General features: G+C 38.3%; 1 protein-coding gene across 14 annotated transcripts in view; it reads right to left on the bottom strand.

The window, feature by feature from the left end:
* ZMYND11 (zinc finger MYND-type containing 11) overlaps positions 1-19499 on the bottom strand; it is a 98742-nt gene that overhangs the window by 30811 nt on the left and 48432 nt on the right. For 11 of the 14 annotated variants that reach the window (XM_044424734.1, XM_044424728.1, XM_044424735.1 and 8 more), the window contains 2 exons: positions 12717-12851; positions 1679-1838 (listed from right to left, as the gene is read on the bottom strand). In XM_044424734.1, coding sequence (XP_044280669.1) covers positions 1679-1838; positions 12717-12832 — 276 coding nt within the window. In that variant the 5' untranslated portion in view covers positions 12833-12851. Of the gene's footprint in view, positions 1-827; positions 1641-1678; positions 1839-5094; positions 5573-12716; positions 12852-19499 lie in introns of those variants that run through there. The other 3 variants (XM_044424738.1, XM_044424737.1, XM_044424741.1) reach the window with 3 other exon arrangements.

The raw sequence follows: 19499 nt of genomic DNA, 5'->3' as shown, positions 1-19499 counted from the left end.
ACACCAGAATCACTGCTGTTATCTCCAATCACAGTGAGGAGTGGGGATTCCTCCAAGTGGTAGTATCCACAAGTCAGACAGGGAATCTCTATGACTGGATTAGGCCTATAGATTTCTAACCCTCCAAATGAGGATGTTACGCTGAATATGCCATTTTCATTTTGTTTTATTTTTAAGACACAGATTTGGCCTCTTTGGTATAGATGAAATTCCTAAAAATTGAAAACTGTCATCCTATAGAAAGTTACCTGGGTGTAAGCCCTACTGGACACTGGAGCTTACTTCCAAGTAAACATACACAGAGTTGCACTGTTAGGCAATTATCTTGATCACATGAACCTACAAACATCCTGCCATTTTTCTTAAATTTGTTTGCAAATTTAAAGTTTAATTCTGTATGACAGCTTTCTTTTTAAGTTGATAATTTAATTATATAATTAGTAATTTGTTATTATCCTTTTAAACTGAAAACTGTAAACAATATGATAATTTCACCTTGTTGTTGAAACAACAGAATGTTTACCCAGTGTTCTGGAACATAGTTAGAAATTGTACAAGTATTAAGTTGTTAAAGTTTGAAAGCATTACATTTTTGGAGAAGGACTCAGCCTGTATCATTGTCATATATAATTAAAACTCATACATTACAATTTATGGGCAAGAACTTTTCAAGATATCATAAGTAAAACATCAGATTCTATGCCTAAATGCCATCAAATTGAAGCAGTATAAGGCTCAAGGCCAGTCTCTGCAGCTCAGATTTGTAGGGGTATCTGAGATCTTGGGCTGTGCTAAACCTCAGGTTCTTAAAGACAAACCTGGCTGACCTATTCTATTCTATCCCAACACCCAGTGAGTCTCCTAAATTCTTGTCTGGTAGTTCCTCTGATGCCATTCATCCAGGGCCTCTCTGCAAAAGAACACAAGAACAGCCATTCTTTGTCATAACCCATTCCAACAGTAGCCAATAGTAGGCGTTTCAAAGACATCCTACTAGAGAACAGGGCAACTATGGAGTAAAATGCCAATCCCTGGTTGATATTTTGGTCCCTTTGTGCCTTAATTTGAGACTCAACCATATGTCCAGGATTCAGTGAATCATGGGACAAATTCTGCATGCTTTGGGTCCACAAATAGCAACACCCCATGCCACACAGAAAAATCATTTAATATATCCCTTTGCCACCTTTCAAGACATAGGTTTATCCAAGGTAGCTTACAATATGAAATCAACCTCTTTGAAATTTATTCAAAAGCAAGTTTTTTGCCATGACATGACACACTATTCAAAGAGAGGGCAGGGGGTGTCACAAAATTCAGCCTAAAGTGGTTTTTGGATTCTGGGGTGTGTCTCTATACCTTAAATTGAACCTATAGATAAAAAATGTAGATATATGAATACCATCCATTTTCATTACATCATTTAAAAAGCTTCTTTGATGCTTCTAAGCATCTAATTCAAGCAGTAATTTATTTGTATCTAAAGAATTTTGTGCTGGAAAAATATCCTATAGCTACATAAAGCCATTAAAGAAAATAACTTTATGCAAAAATTAGATTTAAAAAGTAAACTGATCTGAGGCCCTGTGTGTATGTTGCTAGTAGGAGCTGCAAATAGCAGGCTGCATGTCAACGTACCAGGAGATGTGATGTAAAGTCTTGTGGAATATATACTCACAATCTCATCTCCAGGAAGCCAGTATCCTTCTTGCTCAATACCAGCTTTTGATCCCTTGCATCCCACAGTCAAGGTTTCAACAACGAGGCCATCCTTTACTGCTAAACTAAGCTGACGAGTGGTCTCTTTGGGATGCATACCATGAACCCGAGACATATACCTGCAAAGAAAACAGAAAATGACTTCTTTCAAAATGGTCTTAAAGTTTGTCATATATTTTGTGGCGTGGATGTATCTATTTAAATATCCTTAAATATTTTATTTATTTATTTATTTATTAAAACATTTTTATGCCGCCCCATTCGCCGAAGCCTCGGGGCGGCTTACAACAAAAATGTTGTAAAAAATATGTTCTTGTTCCTCACCCTTTTCCTGCTGCATTCCTCAAATATTTGCACTCTGCACCACATAGTCTACAGAAGTTTGTATGTTTGCTAAATCAGAGCCCCCAAATCTCTGACACAATTAACTTTGCTAAGTCAAGAAAGAAACATTTGCGTTTCCATCATGGGTAACACTTTTCAAACAAAACAAAAAGAGTCTGCAGCTTTTGTCAGGGGGGATTCTCTTCCCTGGGAAGAATAGTTGCTTGGAGCTAGGAGAAAGGAAAGAACATCCCACCACTGTGGAAAAGGACAGTAAGGCTGCTTTTCCTTCCATCAGACACCCCCTGTTGGAACAAGAAGAGGTCAGTGATATAGCAAAAAAAAGGATAATGACAGCAAGCACCATCCCAGCCACTGTGAAAACCATGAATGTGAATAGAGAGGACAAAGTATACCAATGGCAATTAGCATTACAAGTTACATGCTAGCAAGTACAATGTTGGCATGAAAGGTGAACAATGCAATTCCTCAACTCATTGGATTAGGTAGCCAGCAATTTCAGTGCATGCAAAGCATCAAATGACTGCATTAGCATAAAGACTTGTCTAACTGCTTGCCTAGCAATGTATACCCTACTATGCTACAATATCAAGAGAAATGACAGAAGAGCAAAATACCTTCTTCTAAGAGTACTGTCCAATCAACAGAGGGTTTTTTTTTTCTATTTTATGTACAAGCAACAAATGTATGGTTTCATCCAGGTAAACAACTGCCAGTTTACAGCCTGCCCTCCCCCACTCAGTGAAGACGATGGGGAGGAGAGAACTTCTCTCCTCTTTGCCCTCCTAACTGCAAACGCTTTTTATCTGTACAAGCATGTAAAACTGATTAGATCATAAACACAACAATAGCAAACAAAAAACCCCAAGTTAGCAAGACATTGTGGAGAAGTGAAGAAAACCTAGCTTTCCCCTTTTCTGTTAAAGGAGTACACGGATATGCAAGATAGAGACATCCTTTCATATAATAAGATACAACTTTTTTACAAATTGCAAAACTGCTTTGGATGAGACAGTTTTAGTAGATGTGGACCACATCTCCTGCAATGTCTCTGCCTACGATTCATGTGTATACATAACTATTACCAATGAATAATATAATACACAGGGTCTCAAGCAAGAATGAAAAAATGAACTGGTGCACCCCATCTTGCCCAACCAATAGGATGCTTCATTATTATCCATTTTGTAAGGAGTTGTAGATCTTTGGCTGCACTTAATTCAACATAAATTGACATTACGAGTATGCTGGCCTCCACAGTATCTCTTTCAGAAAGATTTAATCAGCCCATGATTCGAACTGTAATGTTGCTAATGCTTCTCTTCTCCATATGCTTAGGCAATGCCCCATGTCAACTTCCTTTTGGGAGGAGGTAATAATTCAGATAAATATTGTAATGGAAAGTTCTTTAATATTAAGGATATGCATGCTCATTTGAATTACCTACTGCTCTCTTTGAATTGAATGCAAGGTCAATGTAATGGATATTCTTCATCCTTCTGACAGCTAAAAAATTAATATTACAACATTGGAAGCATAAACAGTCACCTGCAATAACACAATGGGTGGAAGATTTTATGCAACTTGAATTTTTAAATAGGTAGTTTAGGCTTAATCTACTACTGGATAAATATATAGATATCTGGGGTGTCTTTGCTGAAGTATGTGCATCATTACTTTTAACATATGAGCATCTTCAGTTATATACAACTATATGGTGACTGTGTGTACGTAACTAGTACTAAGGATCTTTTTGGAGCTCACTCAAACATTGTAGTATGTTAGTTCTGTTCTTTGGTTCTTATTTTCTAGTGGAGCAGTTTGTTTGCTTTTATATTGCACAACAAAACAAAATAAACATATCATTGCAAGTATATAATGCTAATATTCTGGGCTCTAGTCTCCCAAGGCTACAGATTTATTTATTTATTTCTATTTATATGGTCAAAAATGGCATTCAAGACAATTAATTGAGTTAAAAAAAGGATATCAGAAGTTTTTCTCCATATAAAAATGTCAAAAGGATTGCATTATTTGTCTGAATTAGATTTTCCTCTACTATTAACAGTATGACAGACCTTTCTGAATGGCTGACATTACCACAGGGGAAGCAAAGAAAACTACTGGCATGAAGAACGAAGGAATGGCAAGCTGAGGTGGGAGTAGGTATAAGAATTTGGAAATCCACACTTTCCAAGTGTGTACATTACCACCCGATAATTAGCAGATGGAAGAGCACAAACTTAGTCTAGGAAATTATGTCTAGTTTTTATTGTACATTTTAAAAAAGAAATTTAAACAATTTTGTTTTAAATGGATGTACTTAAACCCCAAATGTCGCTCTTTACAGAGGAAGCTTTATGCCACACTGTTCTGTTATTTAAAATAGTTACTTCCTGCAAGAGGAATCTTCCATGCAGAATATGAAACAATGACTCCCAAAGAGAGAAGTACAATTTAAAAAATCAACACATTGAAGTGCTGTATCTAAGTACTTGAGGGAAACCTCGAGTACCAGTTTCTGCAGGACTGCCGGACGGCCTGCCTGCCTTCTTCTTAGTATTAGTATTAGTACTGCGGAAGTAAACCTGTTAGGCCATTCTGAGGTAATATAATTCACAGTAAAAACCCCTTATCCACTGTGATAAGAGAATAGTGCTGGCTCCACCTCCTGGTTAAGCTGTAGTGACCTTTCAGCCAATGGAATGTAGTGCAAAGGGCTCCTATTCAAACTAGTGTTCTAGAACTTTCCACAATGAGGGCCTAGAATTGAGTCTCCCAGTGAGCAACTATACAGAGACCAGTCATTAAGGAAGGAAGGCAAAATTCTTCTGGACCTAAGAGTAAAGGTTCTAGCTAAATTATCAAATGAAGCACATTACTAAGCAGGAAGAACATTCCCACAACACATCATTAATCCAAGGGATTGGCTTTTGCTGCTAATGAGCAAAAAGAACATTTTTGCAAGACAGACAAGAGATAAAGCAACTCCCTTCTTGTGGTTCCCTTGAAAGATCTGATTAGTCTTACCTTGGAGGAAGAGAGCTATTTGTGTTTTGATCGTGTTTCTGTCTCTGGTCAACAGATTGAGAAGCATATTATACTCCTTAGGCTGTTTTCCAGTCAGGTGGTAAAAGTAAATATGCTTGCAGATGAGGAAGTATATGGCAAAGAGAGAGAATTAATTTCCGCAAAACACCACAATGGACTTAAATCAGCCAGGAAGCTGAAGTAACCATTCTGCAATGTAACTTCTTTGAGTAAGAGGAAGTTAATGCTAATCTCCTTTAGCTAAAATAAAGATCTGTCTGCTGAAATAAATAGGTTCTTACTGATAATCTGCCTGTTAAAATTCCTGATCTGGCCAGATGACATTGTCTGCTCACAGGGAACAGAAGGGGATAGAGAAACTATCTTAGGTTGCAGCTCAGTAGTCTAGTGTTAATAGCTCTGTCTTCTCAGGATTTACTCATCTGAAAGCAGAGAGTACAAAAACCATAGAGATTGCTGCAAGATATTGCTGTATAGCATGTCTGTGCAAGGAAATATTCTACAATCCTTGCAGAATATTCAGAATCCTTTGTGTTCTGAATATTCAGTGTACTCAGTATGCAGTCCTATACAGGTTCCCCTCAAAGTAAGCTACACTTAACTCACTGGAACATCTAGGCAAGTGTGTGTAGTGTGGCTTTTTCAACCATCTGAAAAGCTTTAATTGTCAAAACTATTTTAAAACCTATTCACATTAAGAATTATTCAGTCTTCCAAGAAGTGTTGCATCAATGCATCAATGCTAAAGATGCCAGCCTTTATTTCACCATTTCATTTTCATTATAACTATATTTGCTTTATTCCAATAAGCCTCACAACTACCTTTGCAGCAGGTCTCACATATTCTCAGTACACAGATATAGAATCCTTTCCAACATTCACTAGAAGGCTTTTTATGAACTTGTGAAGGGCGGGGTGTATCATGCTGGGGTCAGGTTTTGTTTTTGTGATTTGCAAGTCCCTACACACATCTTTAATGTGTCTATGCATGTAGTTGTGCATGCAAAGGAGCTCTGCAGATGTACAACATAATTCTGGACATAGAAAAGTTATCTATCAAATGAATGGGAGGGCACCAGGATGGAGCTGTGACTTAAATCTAGATTGTCAATTGTCTGTCTTCAGCAGAAAGGTAGGATATAAAATAAACAAACAAGCAAACACAGAATACTACTGGAGACAAATTAAAAATGAAGTACCTTTTGCTATCATATTATTTTTATTAGTGAAATAAACTACAAGCTTAGAACTTGTGTCAGTTGCATTTCCACTAAAGGAATTCATTAAATGAAAATACATCAGGTTTCTCTCACTTTGAGAATTAGGGCCAAATTAGGGCCAATGTCCAGTCCAGTCCAGTCCAGTAACTTGTCCTATTTAAAGCAAGATCACATGTCTCTAAGCAGATGGGTTACAACCATTCCATGCATGAAATCAGAGCAAATAGTAATTTACTTAAAAATGCAAGGGTTTTTTGCTTGGACTTTTATAGGGATATATCCAGCAGATGGGAATAGACTAAAATCTGCCTGACGTTTCTGCAGACGCTGTTGACAGACCTAAGAGGTGATCCTGTTTGTTCAAGCTTTAAATACCTCAGGCAACATGCAACCTCATATAATGCTTATTAACTGGTCAGTTCTGTCAAAACTAATAATTTGAATGCTGATAAGGGCTGCTTGTTCCAGAGATTAAATTCACTGTATATTTCCACTCAAACATGTCATTAACTAACAGACCGTTAGACTGCAGACCCCACCTATACAACTAAGAAAGCAAAGTACTAACCAGCCATGCCACTGAAGACTTCTTCTGTCATATTTTCCTCTCTTTGGAGAAGCTGCCTCTTACAGATTCCTGGGTAGGATCCAGATTTACTTAGATCTACTTATTATCTGACATGACATCTTTTTATCTGTCATATTGCTTTGGCAATTGAAGGGTGAGTTATAGATTATCTTACTAAATAAATATTTTTGAACGGAGGCTGACTTCCTGGCACACAAATAGGGAGGAGGGAAGCAAGAAAGCGTATCCATTTCCACTTTAAAAAATATGTGTGCATTCGTGTAGGTAAGAGAGAAGTTGCATATATAAAAATGGTATGAGGTAGTGAAGGAATCCTTTGGTCTTTGGGTAGACTAGTTGAACAGTGGGCTTATAGGCTGTCATACTCTAACTAGTTTTTCTACAGAAGCTCTACCAACTTGGATGACAGTGCTTAAAATTAAAAGTCTGAAGATGGATATTATGATAGCTGTGCAAATAGTATTAAGAAGAAATAAAAACAAAAATAAAATATAAATCATGCATGTACAGACAGAACAGATACAGATTTTAATTTTCAATAAAACAGTATTGGGAAAACAGAAAGTCACTGTTTCCTGTGCCAAAAGCAGCAACCAGTCATATCAATTTCATTCAGCTCACCTTAGTGGTGAAAGAATGTACTGTATGAATAAGGGTCTGTTTAAACAAAGCCAGAAGAAAAGAAAGCATCTTATTTTTGTTTCTGTAAATAAAATAGCTCTGGATGACACTGAGTGTTCCCAAATTTGTTCTTACAATTTTCTTCAGGAACACATGCATCTGCGGTTCAGCCAGCGTACCTTTTGAATTACATTTGCCCAGAGATGAATAATCAATAAATATGACATGCATTCCACTGCCTATTCAAGATGCTATTTCTATAAGATTCCTTCAAATTAAATGTTTGAAGTTGGCAGTTAAGTGATTTTAAAAAACTGTAAGTACAGACAAGATAGGCACACATTTTAATTTCCAGTGTTACGAGAACACGAAGTCACTGTTTCCTTTGTTAAAAGCAGCACCCTGGAAATGAGCAATGCCCCTCCCTCAGATTGGCGCAGACCTTTGCAGGTGCCCAACAATGTAGATGAGCAACAGAAACAATAAGTAAAATCAACCACGAAAATTTACAGTACAAGCCCCATGTAAATGACTTAATTTTCTCATGGACTGTATCCAAAGCTAATAAAACATCTCCAACAGTGAACAATTATGTTTTTTTCACTGAAAGAAGAAACTACATAAACAAACAAGGTCTACCAAATGATACAAGCACAGAAACCAGCACATTGCAATCTGGCAATGGAAAAGAAAATTTCTGAGCAACTATTTTATATATAGTGTATATAAATATATATTCTATACAGCCCAACAGCCAAATACCATGCTGTTGCGTTTTATCACAAAATCCCCCTCACACACAAATACACACACTATTTTGCTGTTTATATCAGAGTAACTTACATAAAACTGAACACTTGAGTAACAATAATAAATTCAAGGGCTTCCTTTTAAAATAATGGCAATCGTAATATTTTGTTGATGTTATTATTAATATGCTGTGACATGAAGAATGCTAGAGGGATTTTAATTTTTATCAAGGTCAACCACATCCAAAGACGGTTCTTTTTTATTGCTTTCTGAGCCTGAACAAGACATAATCTACAAATAAGGGCACTTACACACATCAGAAAATCAGTCACAGATTGGCACACTATGAGATTTTCTGGGGTTATTTAACAACAGGTGTGTGTGTGTGTATTATATAAAAGATGGCATTAAGCCTGAAAATACTTGGAATGAAGCATTCTTCACTAATCACATCTGTCCTTTATTCCGCCACATTTGTATTACGTGTGGAAAGTATCAGAAAGTATTAAGTGAGCCTACCATATTTTTAAGACTGCTCAGATATATGGATTTGTTTCCATTTATGTTTCTTCCCTCATCTTTCTAAATCTTCTGCCTGTTTAAAGTTTGGACTTGCTAAATAACCATTCCCACAGAAATGTCCCTCTATGAAACAAATATTGTCTCTGAAAATGAAGCATGAAAATAGAGAACCAGGTACACAAGCAGAATTAATTCTAGTTTCCAGTCAATGTCTTCAAAAATAAAATAACATGAGGTTTAAGTATAGTAAGAAATTCCCTTTCTAATAATATGTCTACTAAGATGTAATAGCACCGTGTTCATTTTAGTGTCCAAGCTAAGAAGTCAAATCCAGTGAATTTTATATACCCCTTCTATGTGCACAACTACACTTATATCCTAATATGCAAATCAAGCATGTGCATATATAAACATAATACACCTGATTACCGAAACCTAGAAGCAGGCATTATACTGAGTCAGAGAAATAGTCCATCCAATTCAGTATTGTGTGTGCTACTTGGAAATAGCATTTTGGGATTTTAAGCAGAAGTTAAATCCCAGCCCCACCTAGTTATAAGAGTGATTGAATCTCTTTTTATATACTTTTTGTAAAATATATGCTCTACATGTGAATTACTACCATTTTAATCTGGAAAATATTGCCTACTGTTCTAGGTGGTGCTCCTACCTATAGAAAAGGAAGGTACAACAATTGCACATTTACACTTGAAGGCAGATAAGTACAAGCAGAGGAGAACTGACAATACACAATCCTAGTACCCCTGAATAGGTACACTGTACATTACTGGCCACATTAAGAATTTGCCTTTAGTATATGGCAGAAGTACTATTACTTCAATTGTGCTAACTTTGATTACAACTATATGGATATTTCTGAAGGTGGAGTATTTTAATGGTGCATTTCTTCTATGCTGAAATCTCACTGGAAGTAATTTCTGTAACTCTCAAAAAATGTTTATAGCTTGTATATTTTTTTCCTTCATAAACTCAAGGATACTAGCCAATCCTAAAACAAAACTTACAATCCAGGCTAATTAAGCACATTAAAAGCCATTGCTTTATTTTCTGCTGCATATTATTGCACAAGATTTTTCAGTGTATCTCTCATCCATTTTCATGTTCAATGAATTTGGAGGAATAAATCCTGCAAATTTCATTACGTTAATGAATTTCAATGAATGTCAAGAAGCCCAGGGAAGCATATCCAGCATCACAATCTGGCTGTTTAACCTATTAACCATTTTCTGCAAAGAGAATTGCAGCTGTAAACTGGCTATCTTGCTTACATAATCAAAGTCTGATTGCTTTATTTCAAATTGAGGAGAATTTCTTTTTTCCCTATAAAATGGGTTGATGACGGAGGATTAGGTTTTGATTGAATGACAAAACAATACAAACAAATCCCATCTTAATACATAATTATCAAGTTAAATTCTCTGCTCAGAAGAGCAGTTTGCATTGCAGTTCAAAGAGACATTGGATAAGGTTTAGCATGCTCCTGGATCACATGGGATTGCAGGCTCCTCATTTATTCCAACCTTTCACAGCTGCACACTGAAATACAATTTATCCTAGACTTGTATCTTGCATCAATACATCACAGTTCCTCTTCCTCCCTTTTTGGGACATACTGTAATTTAATTCAGCCTTGCAGATAAATAAGAAAACTATACCACCCCATAGCTTTTTGTGTCAGGGCAAGGTGCCCATCTAAAAGAACTGGGTAATCAGTTAACTGCAAGGCAGTTTTAATCTGATGTTTAAACTTATTCTATTCTAAGCATGATTAACCTTTTTAACTCTCAAGCAGCTGTAATGGGTGATCCTTTGCCCTAAGTATTATTTCCACCTTTTAATCAATAATCAATGTCTACATGTTTGTTATAAATCAATTGGAAAGTAAAATAAGTTATGTCTTCAGCAGACAACCTTTACCTCCTATGACAACAATATATTTCTTATCAGTAGACCACAACACAATAGCTCTAATATTATCCACACTACAAAATTACATCACATATTAGAAATGTTATAATAATAATAATAATATTACAAAATATAGGTGGCTACTTGAGACAGAATCTGTTACTATATGAGTTCTGATTTTGAAGTTGTCATGCTGGTGTCAAGTAGATGCATCAATATTACATGATACAATAACACATTCTGACATGATTTGGCATTACAAGAACAAGCTTATGTATTTCCTCCTCCCCATCATCCATGCACAAGCAGACATTAAAAGCTTCCATTCTGGTTAGTGGAAAACCATTTTGCTGTATCACTCAAACCAGCAATCTCTGGTTTGTACAAGGCACACTGTCAAGGGTTCCATTCAGGGTTGTCATTCTACTAGTGCAAATGATGTCACATTTGTGGAAATCAAGCTCTGAGCTATGCATTCAGGAAGAAGCTAACTGAAGTTCTGCTTCTGCAGTCCTTTACAGATCTTAGAATTTACAAAGAGGTCTGTTAGTTTTTGCACAACAGAAAAAGCTAGCTGAGTTCTGCCTGCACAGCAATTTCCTCCATTAACGGTATTTTGGATTTATGCCCAAGATCACAAAATAGAATTAGACCATGGCTTAAGGTCTCTGCTTATGGCAAGCTACAACTTGTGCAAACCACAGTTTTCCCAGTTCAGACAAAATGTGCATGCACAAAATGCACTTCAAACCAAAATCAGCTTACACATTGAGAAAGAAGACGTGAAAGACTGTGTGAACCTAAGGCTTGGGCCCATAATGCCAAATTATGGAAACTACTTATTCTGGTCACATTATTGGTCTAGTATGATCTACTTCGAATAGGCAGAGAAGGGCAATTTCCCATCACCTCCTATCTGAGCCTTAAGCAGGAATTGCCAGGGATCTTATTTCTTTTAATTTCAATGAGGATTGAATGTGGAACTGCTTCAAGCAAAACATGAGACCTACTACTGAGCTATGATCCCTTCCTCTTAGATACTTGGAATTATGTATGAATGCAAGCAATGATACCACAGAGTTATAAATTTAAGGTAACCTATAAAGCCTTATAGGTTTGAGACCACAAAACCTGAAGGAAGGTCTCTCCTGATCTGAATTTGCCCAGATGCTATGATCAACATTTGGGAGTTCACTCTAAGTGTCACCTACAAGGCAGGTTTAGAGGATTGGAAAAACAGAGAGAGCCTTCTCAGTAGTAACCCTCCATGTATGAAAAAAGTTCATTTATAAAATAAGTTCACAAGGCCACCGGCACAAATCGGCTATGTTTTACTCCCAGGTTGACTTTGTCTTTTTATCCAAGGTATTCAATGCATTTAATGACATATGTGAGGGCTTACCTCAGCTGAGCTGAATTAGAAAAACTCTTTTAGTTGCCTATATTGGTTAAGGATTTGTTTAAAATTTTATCTATCAGAAACAGTACGCCATTTTATTGTAGCTTTTTCTATTTTTGTGAATTTTTGGAAATTGCCAAGGCAGCTTCAGTTGTTGGGCAGGAGAGGAATGAAATTAATAATAACTACATCAATATTAATAATAATCCAGTGTAGTGTGGGGAGAAAAACTGCAAACAAAAATTCCCTCGTAATTGGGGAATTTAATATAACATTTTTGCAGCAGGGATTCTATTTTATACTTGACAACAAACTGTTTCATCTTTTTAGAATATATCAGATTCTGCTAATGGCAAAAAAATAGGCAAGACAGAAAACAGGTCAAATCACATCAACCTTATAGTTTTCTTTTTCTAATTTTGCATGAATCAGGACTTGAAAGCTATGGAATAGTAGCATATATACATAAAATTTTACGCAAGGGAAATGCTCCTGTAGTACACCATTTTCATTATTGACAGGTTTTCTTTGCCTCATGTGATTTTATTAGTAGTATTTAAATGACACTTACTTTGTAATACGGTCAATGTTAGCAATTTGCTTCTGATTTCGGATTATTTCTATAGCCGCCCAAAGATGCTGGATAGCTTTTGTATCTGCTTGCCGCCGTTTCGTTAAACGTGCCATGACCCCTTTACTTGTTTAACTGCAGTAGAAAAATAACAATCATGAAATATAAAATAGATAATATGATGATCTTGCACCTGCCACAAGTAAGATCATGAATAAGTCAATTACAACAATCTAGTTTTGTACACTAAAAAAAGTTTTAAATCCACAATATATATGTTTCATGCTCTGATATACAGACGACCAACTTCTGGAGCTACTTTATTTTCCAGACAGAAATCTAGAGAAATATTCTGACACATAAATTGGCCTTCTCAGAAATTATGTAATAATTCTGGTGCTATCTAGGCAAAGAGCCATGGTATGGCTACTATTACGTATCATTGGTATATGTATGCTTACAGTGTACCTGTTGCATACAGAATCCATTACAGTTTCCATACACTAATTGTGTTTTTCTTTTTAAAAAATCACTGGAAGGGAAACTAGAAGGAAATATTTTAACTTGACTAACATTTGATGAGACATCACTGTTGTTATATGACATCAAGACATTTCTAACTTATAGAGGCCCTATGAATGAAAGGCCTCTAAAATATCCTTTCCATGACACCAGGGCCTGGTAAAATTGCTTAATGTGGCCCATGAGCTATCGGTTAGGAACCCTTGCTTTAACAATGACTTGCTTTACATAATCATTCCCCACAATCATTGCCACCCCAGTATGTATATTTATTTCACTGAAGCAACAAAATCAACAAGAAATATTTGGAATCAGTCTAATAAAGCATTGCAGTGCAGAGATACTAGAATTCTACAGAGATGTTGGAGGGCATATTGTGCCACCAGCAGAAAAGAAGAACTGACAGCTTAAGCATCCACATTAAAAGAAAAAAATCCCCACCAAGTTTCGCACATTACTGGCAATCAGAGAATTCTCCCACACCAGTTTTAGGGGAGGGATGTTTTCCTAGGTTGGGGGCTTACTGCCTACATTAAATACCACTGGATAAGTTCACACTTTCTCTCAGACAGATGGGTCTATCACAGTCTGTTTGAAATTCTGAGGACAGGCTTCAACAGCATTCTAAGGACTTTGCAGCACAGCAGCAGGTTGCAGATTGGACTGCTCACTGCCCTGTGCTCTCATGGGATGGTGATGCAGATGTGGTAGAGAACCCCACACAATTACCCTACATCAACCTATCTTCCTTGGAAGTTACTGCTATATTTTAAAAGAAGCTGTCAAGCATTTCCTCCAGCAGAAGTTGTAAAGACAGACCCTCATAAAGGAAACCAAGTGTTCTCTTACGGCAATTTCTGGTCATGACAATCTCCTATCATAGATGCCTTTCTCATATATTTAAAGCTGAGGCTGCTAATTGCCATATAATGACATTCGTGGCTTTTTTGTTCTGCCTTGAAAGGCCGGTAGTTCTTCAGATGCAGGTGAGATCTTGGAATTTATATCTTGGAGTTCTAAAGCATACTACAGTGGCAACTGTTCACCAACAGAGCAGACAGCTAGTCATGGATGATGGTGACGCAGATGAGCAGAAACAGGAGACTACCTGCCAACAAATCATTTACAAGGCTTCTTCAGTGCTGTTGCAAGTGAACATTTTCTTCATCCCAAACACTAATTCTAGTTGTTATATGCCCTCAAGCTCTCCCTCCACCTCCTTCTCTTCAAACACATCAATTTTCTTCCTGTGAGCTTTCTTCACTGTCTAGTTTCCACACCCATGCACAGTGATTGGGAATACAGTAGCATGGATGAGACTGACCTTGGGCTCCAGTGAAACATCCTTACACTTTATTATCTTTTTAGTGCCATCATTGCTGCCCCTCCAAGTCTCAGTCTTGTTCAAATTTCTTAGTAGCAGTTTCCCTTTGAATTGATGATTGAGCCAAGGTATGTACAACCTTTCACAATTTCAGGTTCTTCATTGTTAACACTAAAGTTCAGTGGACATTATTTTTTCCCTTAATATTTAGCTGCAGTATTGCTTTTGTACATTCTTCTTTCACTTTCATCAGGAGTTGTTTCAAATAATTGCTGCTTTCTGCCAGTGGTATGGTGTCATCTGTAAATCTTAAATTATTGATGCATCTTCTACCAGCTTTGACTCCTTTCTGTGATTGCAATTCAGCTTTCCATAAATGATTTACATACAGATTGAACAGATAGGGAGATAAAATACACCCCTATCTGACACCTTTGCCTATAGGAAGCCATTCTGTTTCTCTATAGCCTGTCTTAACAGAAGATTCTTCTCAGTGAACAGGTTACCCATCAGGACGATCAGACAATTAGTGCCGAAGGACACCCATTTCTTTCAGGATCATTCCTTGTCATCCACAAAAGGTTTTGCTGTAGTCTATAAAGCATAGACTGATCTTTTTCTGAAATTTTTTGGTATGCTCCATGGGATCTTGAGTGCCTCTTCTTTTCAGTATTCAGCTTAAAGGTCAGGCATTTCTCATTCCATATAACACTTTGAGCATCATTTTGCTTGTGTGAGAAATTAATGTAATGGTCCTATGATTGCTGCATCTCCTCTCTTGGGGATTAGAATGTATACTAAATGTTTCTGGTCTGTTGGCCTTTGTTTTGTTTTCCATATTTGTTGGCATATTTCTTGTCAGGAATTTGGACTGATTAACTTTTGCAGCTTGAAATAGTTTGATTGATATCCTGTCTACTCTGGGTGCTTTATCCTTCCAAATGCTTTCAGAGTAGCTTTCACGTCACTTTCAAATAGTGCAGGCTTTTCCTCAAAGGATTTCTCATTGAAGGAGTCTCTCTTCTGTATAGTTCTTCTGCATATTCTTTCCATCTTCTCTTCATTTTCTCCTGGTCAGATAGTATGTTCCCTTGTTTGTCTTTCACCGTTCCTAATCTAGGTTTGAATTTCTGTTTGAATTCTTGGATCTTCTGGAAAAAGTCTCTTGTTTCTCCTCTTGTGGATCTTTTCTATTTCTTTGCACTGGTATTGTAATAGGGTTTTTTGTCCCTATGCAGGAGTCACTGGAAAGTTGCACTGGGGATTCTGACCCTATTTCTGGCACTTCTGCTGTCCTTAGCAACTAAGTATGTCACCTGTCCTTAGCAACTATAAGTATACCTTCTGTGATCAATCTAGGCCTTTTCTTTCTTTTTCCTACAGGAATTTTCTTTTCACATTCTTCCGTAATAAAATCTCTGGTTTCAGTCCACAGTTCTTCTGGCTTATGATCAATTAAGTTGAATAATGCAAATCTGTTCTTTCCATGCCTTTCAATTCCTCAGGGATGCTGCTAAGTAGTATTTTGGCACTATATTTCTGCTGGTAATCTTTTTTGTCTTTACTCTGATTTTTGATAATAAGAGTTCATGGTCATTTCTGCAGTCTGGTCTTGGCATCAAGATAACAGTTTCTCCTTCTACTACTTCCAATTACATAGTCTATTTAATTTCTGTATTGGACATATGGTAATGTCCATGTATAGAGTCGTCTGACTGGCTTGAAGTATTTGTGATAAACAGATTGTTGGCTGCACAGAATTCTAGGAGTTGTTCTTCTGCTCCATTTCTAATCTCTAGGCCAAACTGCTCTACAACATGGGATTCTGCTTTGTTTCCTACTTTTGCATTCCAGTTACCCAGGATTAGCAGCATGTCTTGTTTTGGTATGTTATCAATTTCCTCTTGAATACCTGCATTAAAATTTTTGGTTTATCTCTTCAGCATCTGTTGGCCTAAAGCCTTGAATTATGGTTATCTTGATAGGTTTTCCACTAATTCTGATTGTTATTCTCCCATTTGAATTTGCATTACAGCCCCTTACTGCCTGTGCTACCTTTTGTCTTAATATTAGAGCTAATAAATTTCTTCTGAGTTAGTCATTTCCAGAGTAGTGTCTGACTGAAAATGCCACATTCCAGTCCCCTATAGTTTGCTCACAACAAGAACTGTGACGGTTAACCGTTCCATTTCCTCCTTTATGGTTTCCAGTTTGCCTTGGTGCATGGTTCTCATGTTCCAACTGTATGTGCAATACAGCTTTGGACTTTCCTTTCACCTCTGCATATCAGCCACTAGACTCCTTTTCAGTTTTGAACTAGATGTGTTATTAACAACAGAGCTATTTGTACGTGTCTTTGATATTTCTCAGTAGATCCCTGCCTTCCAGCCTGGGGGGTCTCATCTTCTGGTACCATCACTCATTTTGGATTATTTCATGAAGGGGTTTTCAAAGTAAGAATTACTAGCCAGAATTAGCTTGAGTGTCACTGTTGTTGTTTATGAACGATCCTTGGCTACCACTGCTGCCCAATAGCTGGCCTTCAGGAGTTTTTCCACCCCAGTCATCATTAGAGATATCGATTCTCTTCTGCTGCTGTGACCATTCCTCCTGAAGAGGGTAGGTGCATCTTAATCTCGTACATCCACTTTGACCATTCTGCCTTGGATGACTCTGATAGTAAAACAGTCCCAGTAAAACAGGCCCAGTAAAACAGTCTGGCCTCCTGAAGACAGTGCTCTCAGCTTCTCTGACAGTGCTCTCAGCTTCTCGCTACCCTGGTGCTCACTCCTAACCCTAATATAGGGCTAAAGTTTCACTGAAAAGAGGGTGATTCTAAAAAAGTCCTCCTTGAGAAGGTTTTAAGGCACAGCTCATCATTTCTCCTCATTCCAAACACATTCCGACCATAAGAATCATGCCAGGACACCTTGTTTTTCTGACCCTAACCTACCCTGGTGCACAGCCCTAACCCTAATATGGGGCTAAAATACCACAGAAAATATGACAATTCTGAAAAAGCCTTCCTTGAAGAGCTTTTTCTGCACAGCACAAAATTTCCACGCACTCAAAACACATTCCAACGATCAGAAACATACCAGGACACCTCATTTTTCTAACCCTAACCCTATCCTGGTGCACACCCCTAATCCTAATATAGGGGTAAAGTTCCATTAATATAGTACAATTTTGAAAAGGCGTTCCTTGAGTAGCTTTTTCTGCACAGCTCATCATTTCTGCCCAGTCTAAACACATTCCCACCATCCAAATCATACTACGAAACCTCATTTTTCTAACCCTAACCCTACCCTGTACGCACCCCTAACCCTAATATAGGGCGAAAGTTCCATTGAAAATAATGCGATTTTGAAAAAGCCTTCTGCAGTAGCTTTTTCAGCTCGGCTCCTTATTTCTGCCTATTCCAAACACATTCCAACCATCAAAATCATGCCAGGACACCTCGTTTTTCTAACCCTAACCCTACCCTGGTGTACACCCCTTACCCTAATATGGGCCTAGAATACCATAGAAACATAGAAACAGAGTGAGTCAGAAGGGGTCTCCCGGGCCATCTAGTCTGATCTCCGGCACCGGCCGGCTCTGCTCACGACAGGCCCACCATGTGGACGTCCAGCCTATCCTTGAACACCCACACCGATGGTGCCTCTACGACCTCTCGTGGAAACCCATTCCACACCCTCAGGGTCCTGACTGTCAGGAAGTGCTTCCTGGCATCTAAATGGAACCTTGGCTCCCTGAGCTTTGCTCCGTTGGAGCACGTCCTGCCTTCCTCTCTACCCATCTCCATGTGACATCCCCTCACATACCTGTATGTCGCCAACATATCCCTTCTGCGTCTCCTTTTCTCCAGGCTGAAGAGACCCAGTTCCCTCAGTTTCGCCTCATACCCAATCCCCTGCAAACCGGCCACCAACCTTGTGGCCCTACACCGCACTGACTCTAACCTGGCTGTATCCTTTCCGTAATGAGGGGCCCAAAACTGAGCACAATACTCCAGTTGTGGGCGCACCAGAGTCGTGTAGAGTGGTAGTAATACCTCTCTTAATCCAGAAGCCACACTTCTGGCTATGCAACCAAGGGTGGCGTTCGCCCTCTTGACCACCGCATCACACTGCTGACTCATGTTTAGCCTGCAGTCAACCAGTACCCCGAGGTCCCTTTCACAAGTGCTGCTCTCCAGCCACTTGTCACCTAACCTGTACTTATGACACCTATTCCTGTACCCCAAGTGCAAGACCTTGCACTTATCCACATTGAACGCCATCCTGTTGTCTCCTGCCCACTTCCATAGTCTGTCCAGATCCTTTTGGATCTGGAGTACCTGCTCCTCAGTTGTGGCCTCTGCTCCAGTTTTAGTGTCATCTGCAAATTTGATCAGCAGACTGTTCACCCCTTCTTCCATGTTATTAATGAAAAGATTAAACTGGATTGGCCCCAGGACAGAGCCCTGGGGAACCCTGCTTGTCACTAGCCGCCATCCCAATGATTCCCAGCTAATGGTTACCTTCTGCTTTCAGTCAGTCAACCATGCCCTAATCCACCTGACAGTGCTTTGGTGTATCCCAAAACTCCTCAATTTCTCCACCAGGATATCATGGGGCACTTTGTCAAAGGCCTTGCTGAGATCCAGGTATACCACATCCACTGCATCCCCTCCATCTAGCCATCGCGAAAACTTGTCATAGAATTCCACCAGGTTTGTCTGGCAGGACCTGTTTTTGCAGAAGCCGTATTGTGTGGCTGTCAGCCTCCCTTCCCTATCTAGCATCACTAGATCTCTATTATGAGCCTTTCCATTGTTTTTCCTACAATGGACGTAAGGCTAACAAGGTCTATAATTCCCCATGTCCCTTCTACTACCCTTTTTGAAAATTGGGACCACTGATGCCACCCTCCAGTCCTCTGGAACTTCACCC

The sequence above is a fragment of the Varanus komodoensis genome, unplaced genomic scaffold (assembly GCF_004798865.1).
Source record: "Varanus komodoensis strain SLA01 unplaced genomic scaffold, ASM479886v1 scaffold15, whole genome shotgun sequence".
NCBI lineage: Eukaryota > Metazoa > Chordata > Lepidosauria > Squamata > Varanidae > Varanus > Varanus komodoensis.
The sequence above is the reverse complement of the archived record's forward strand: the minus strand, read 5'-3'. Positions and strand labels throughout refer to the sequence as shown.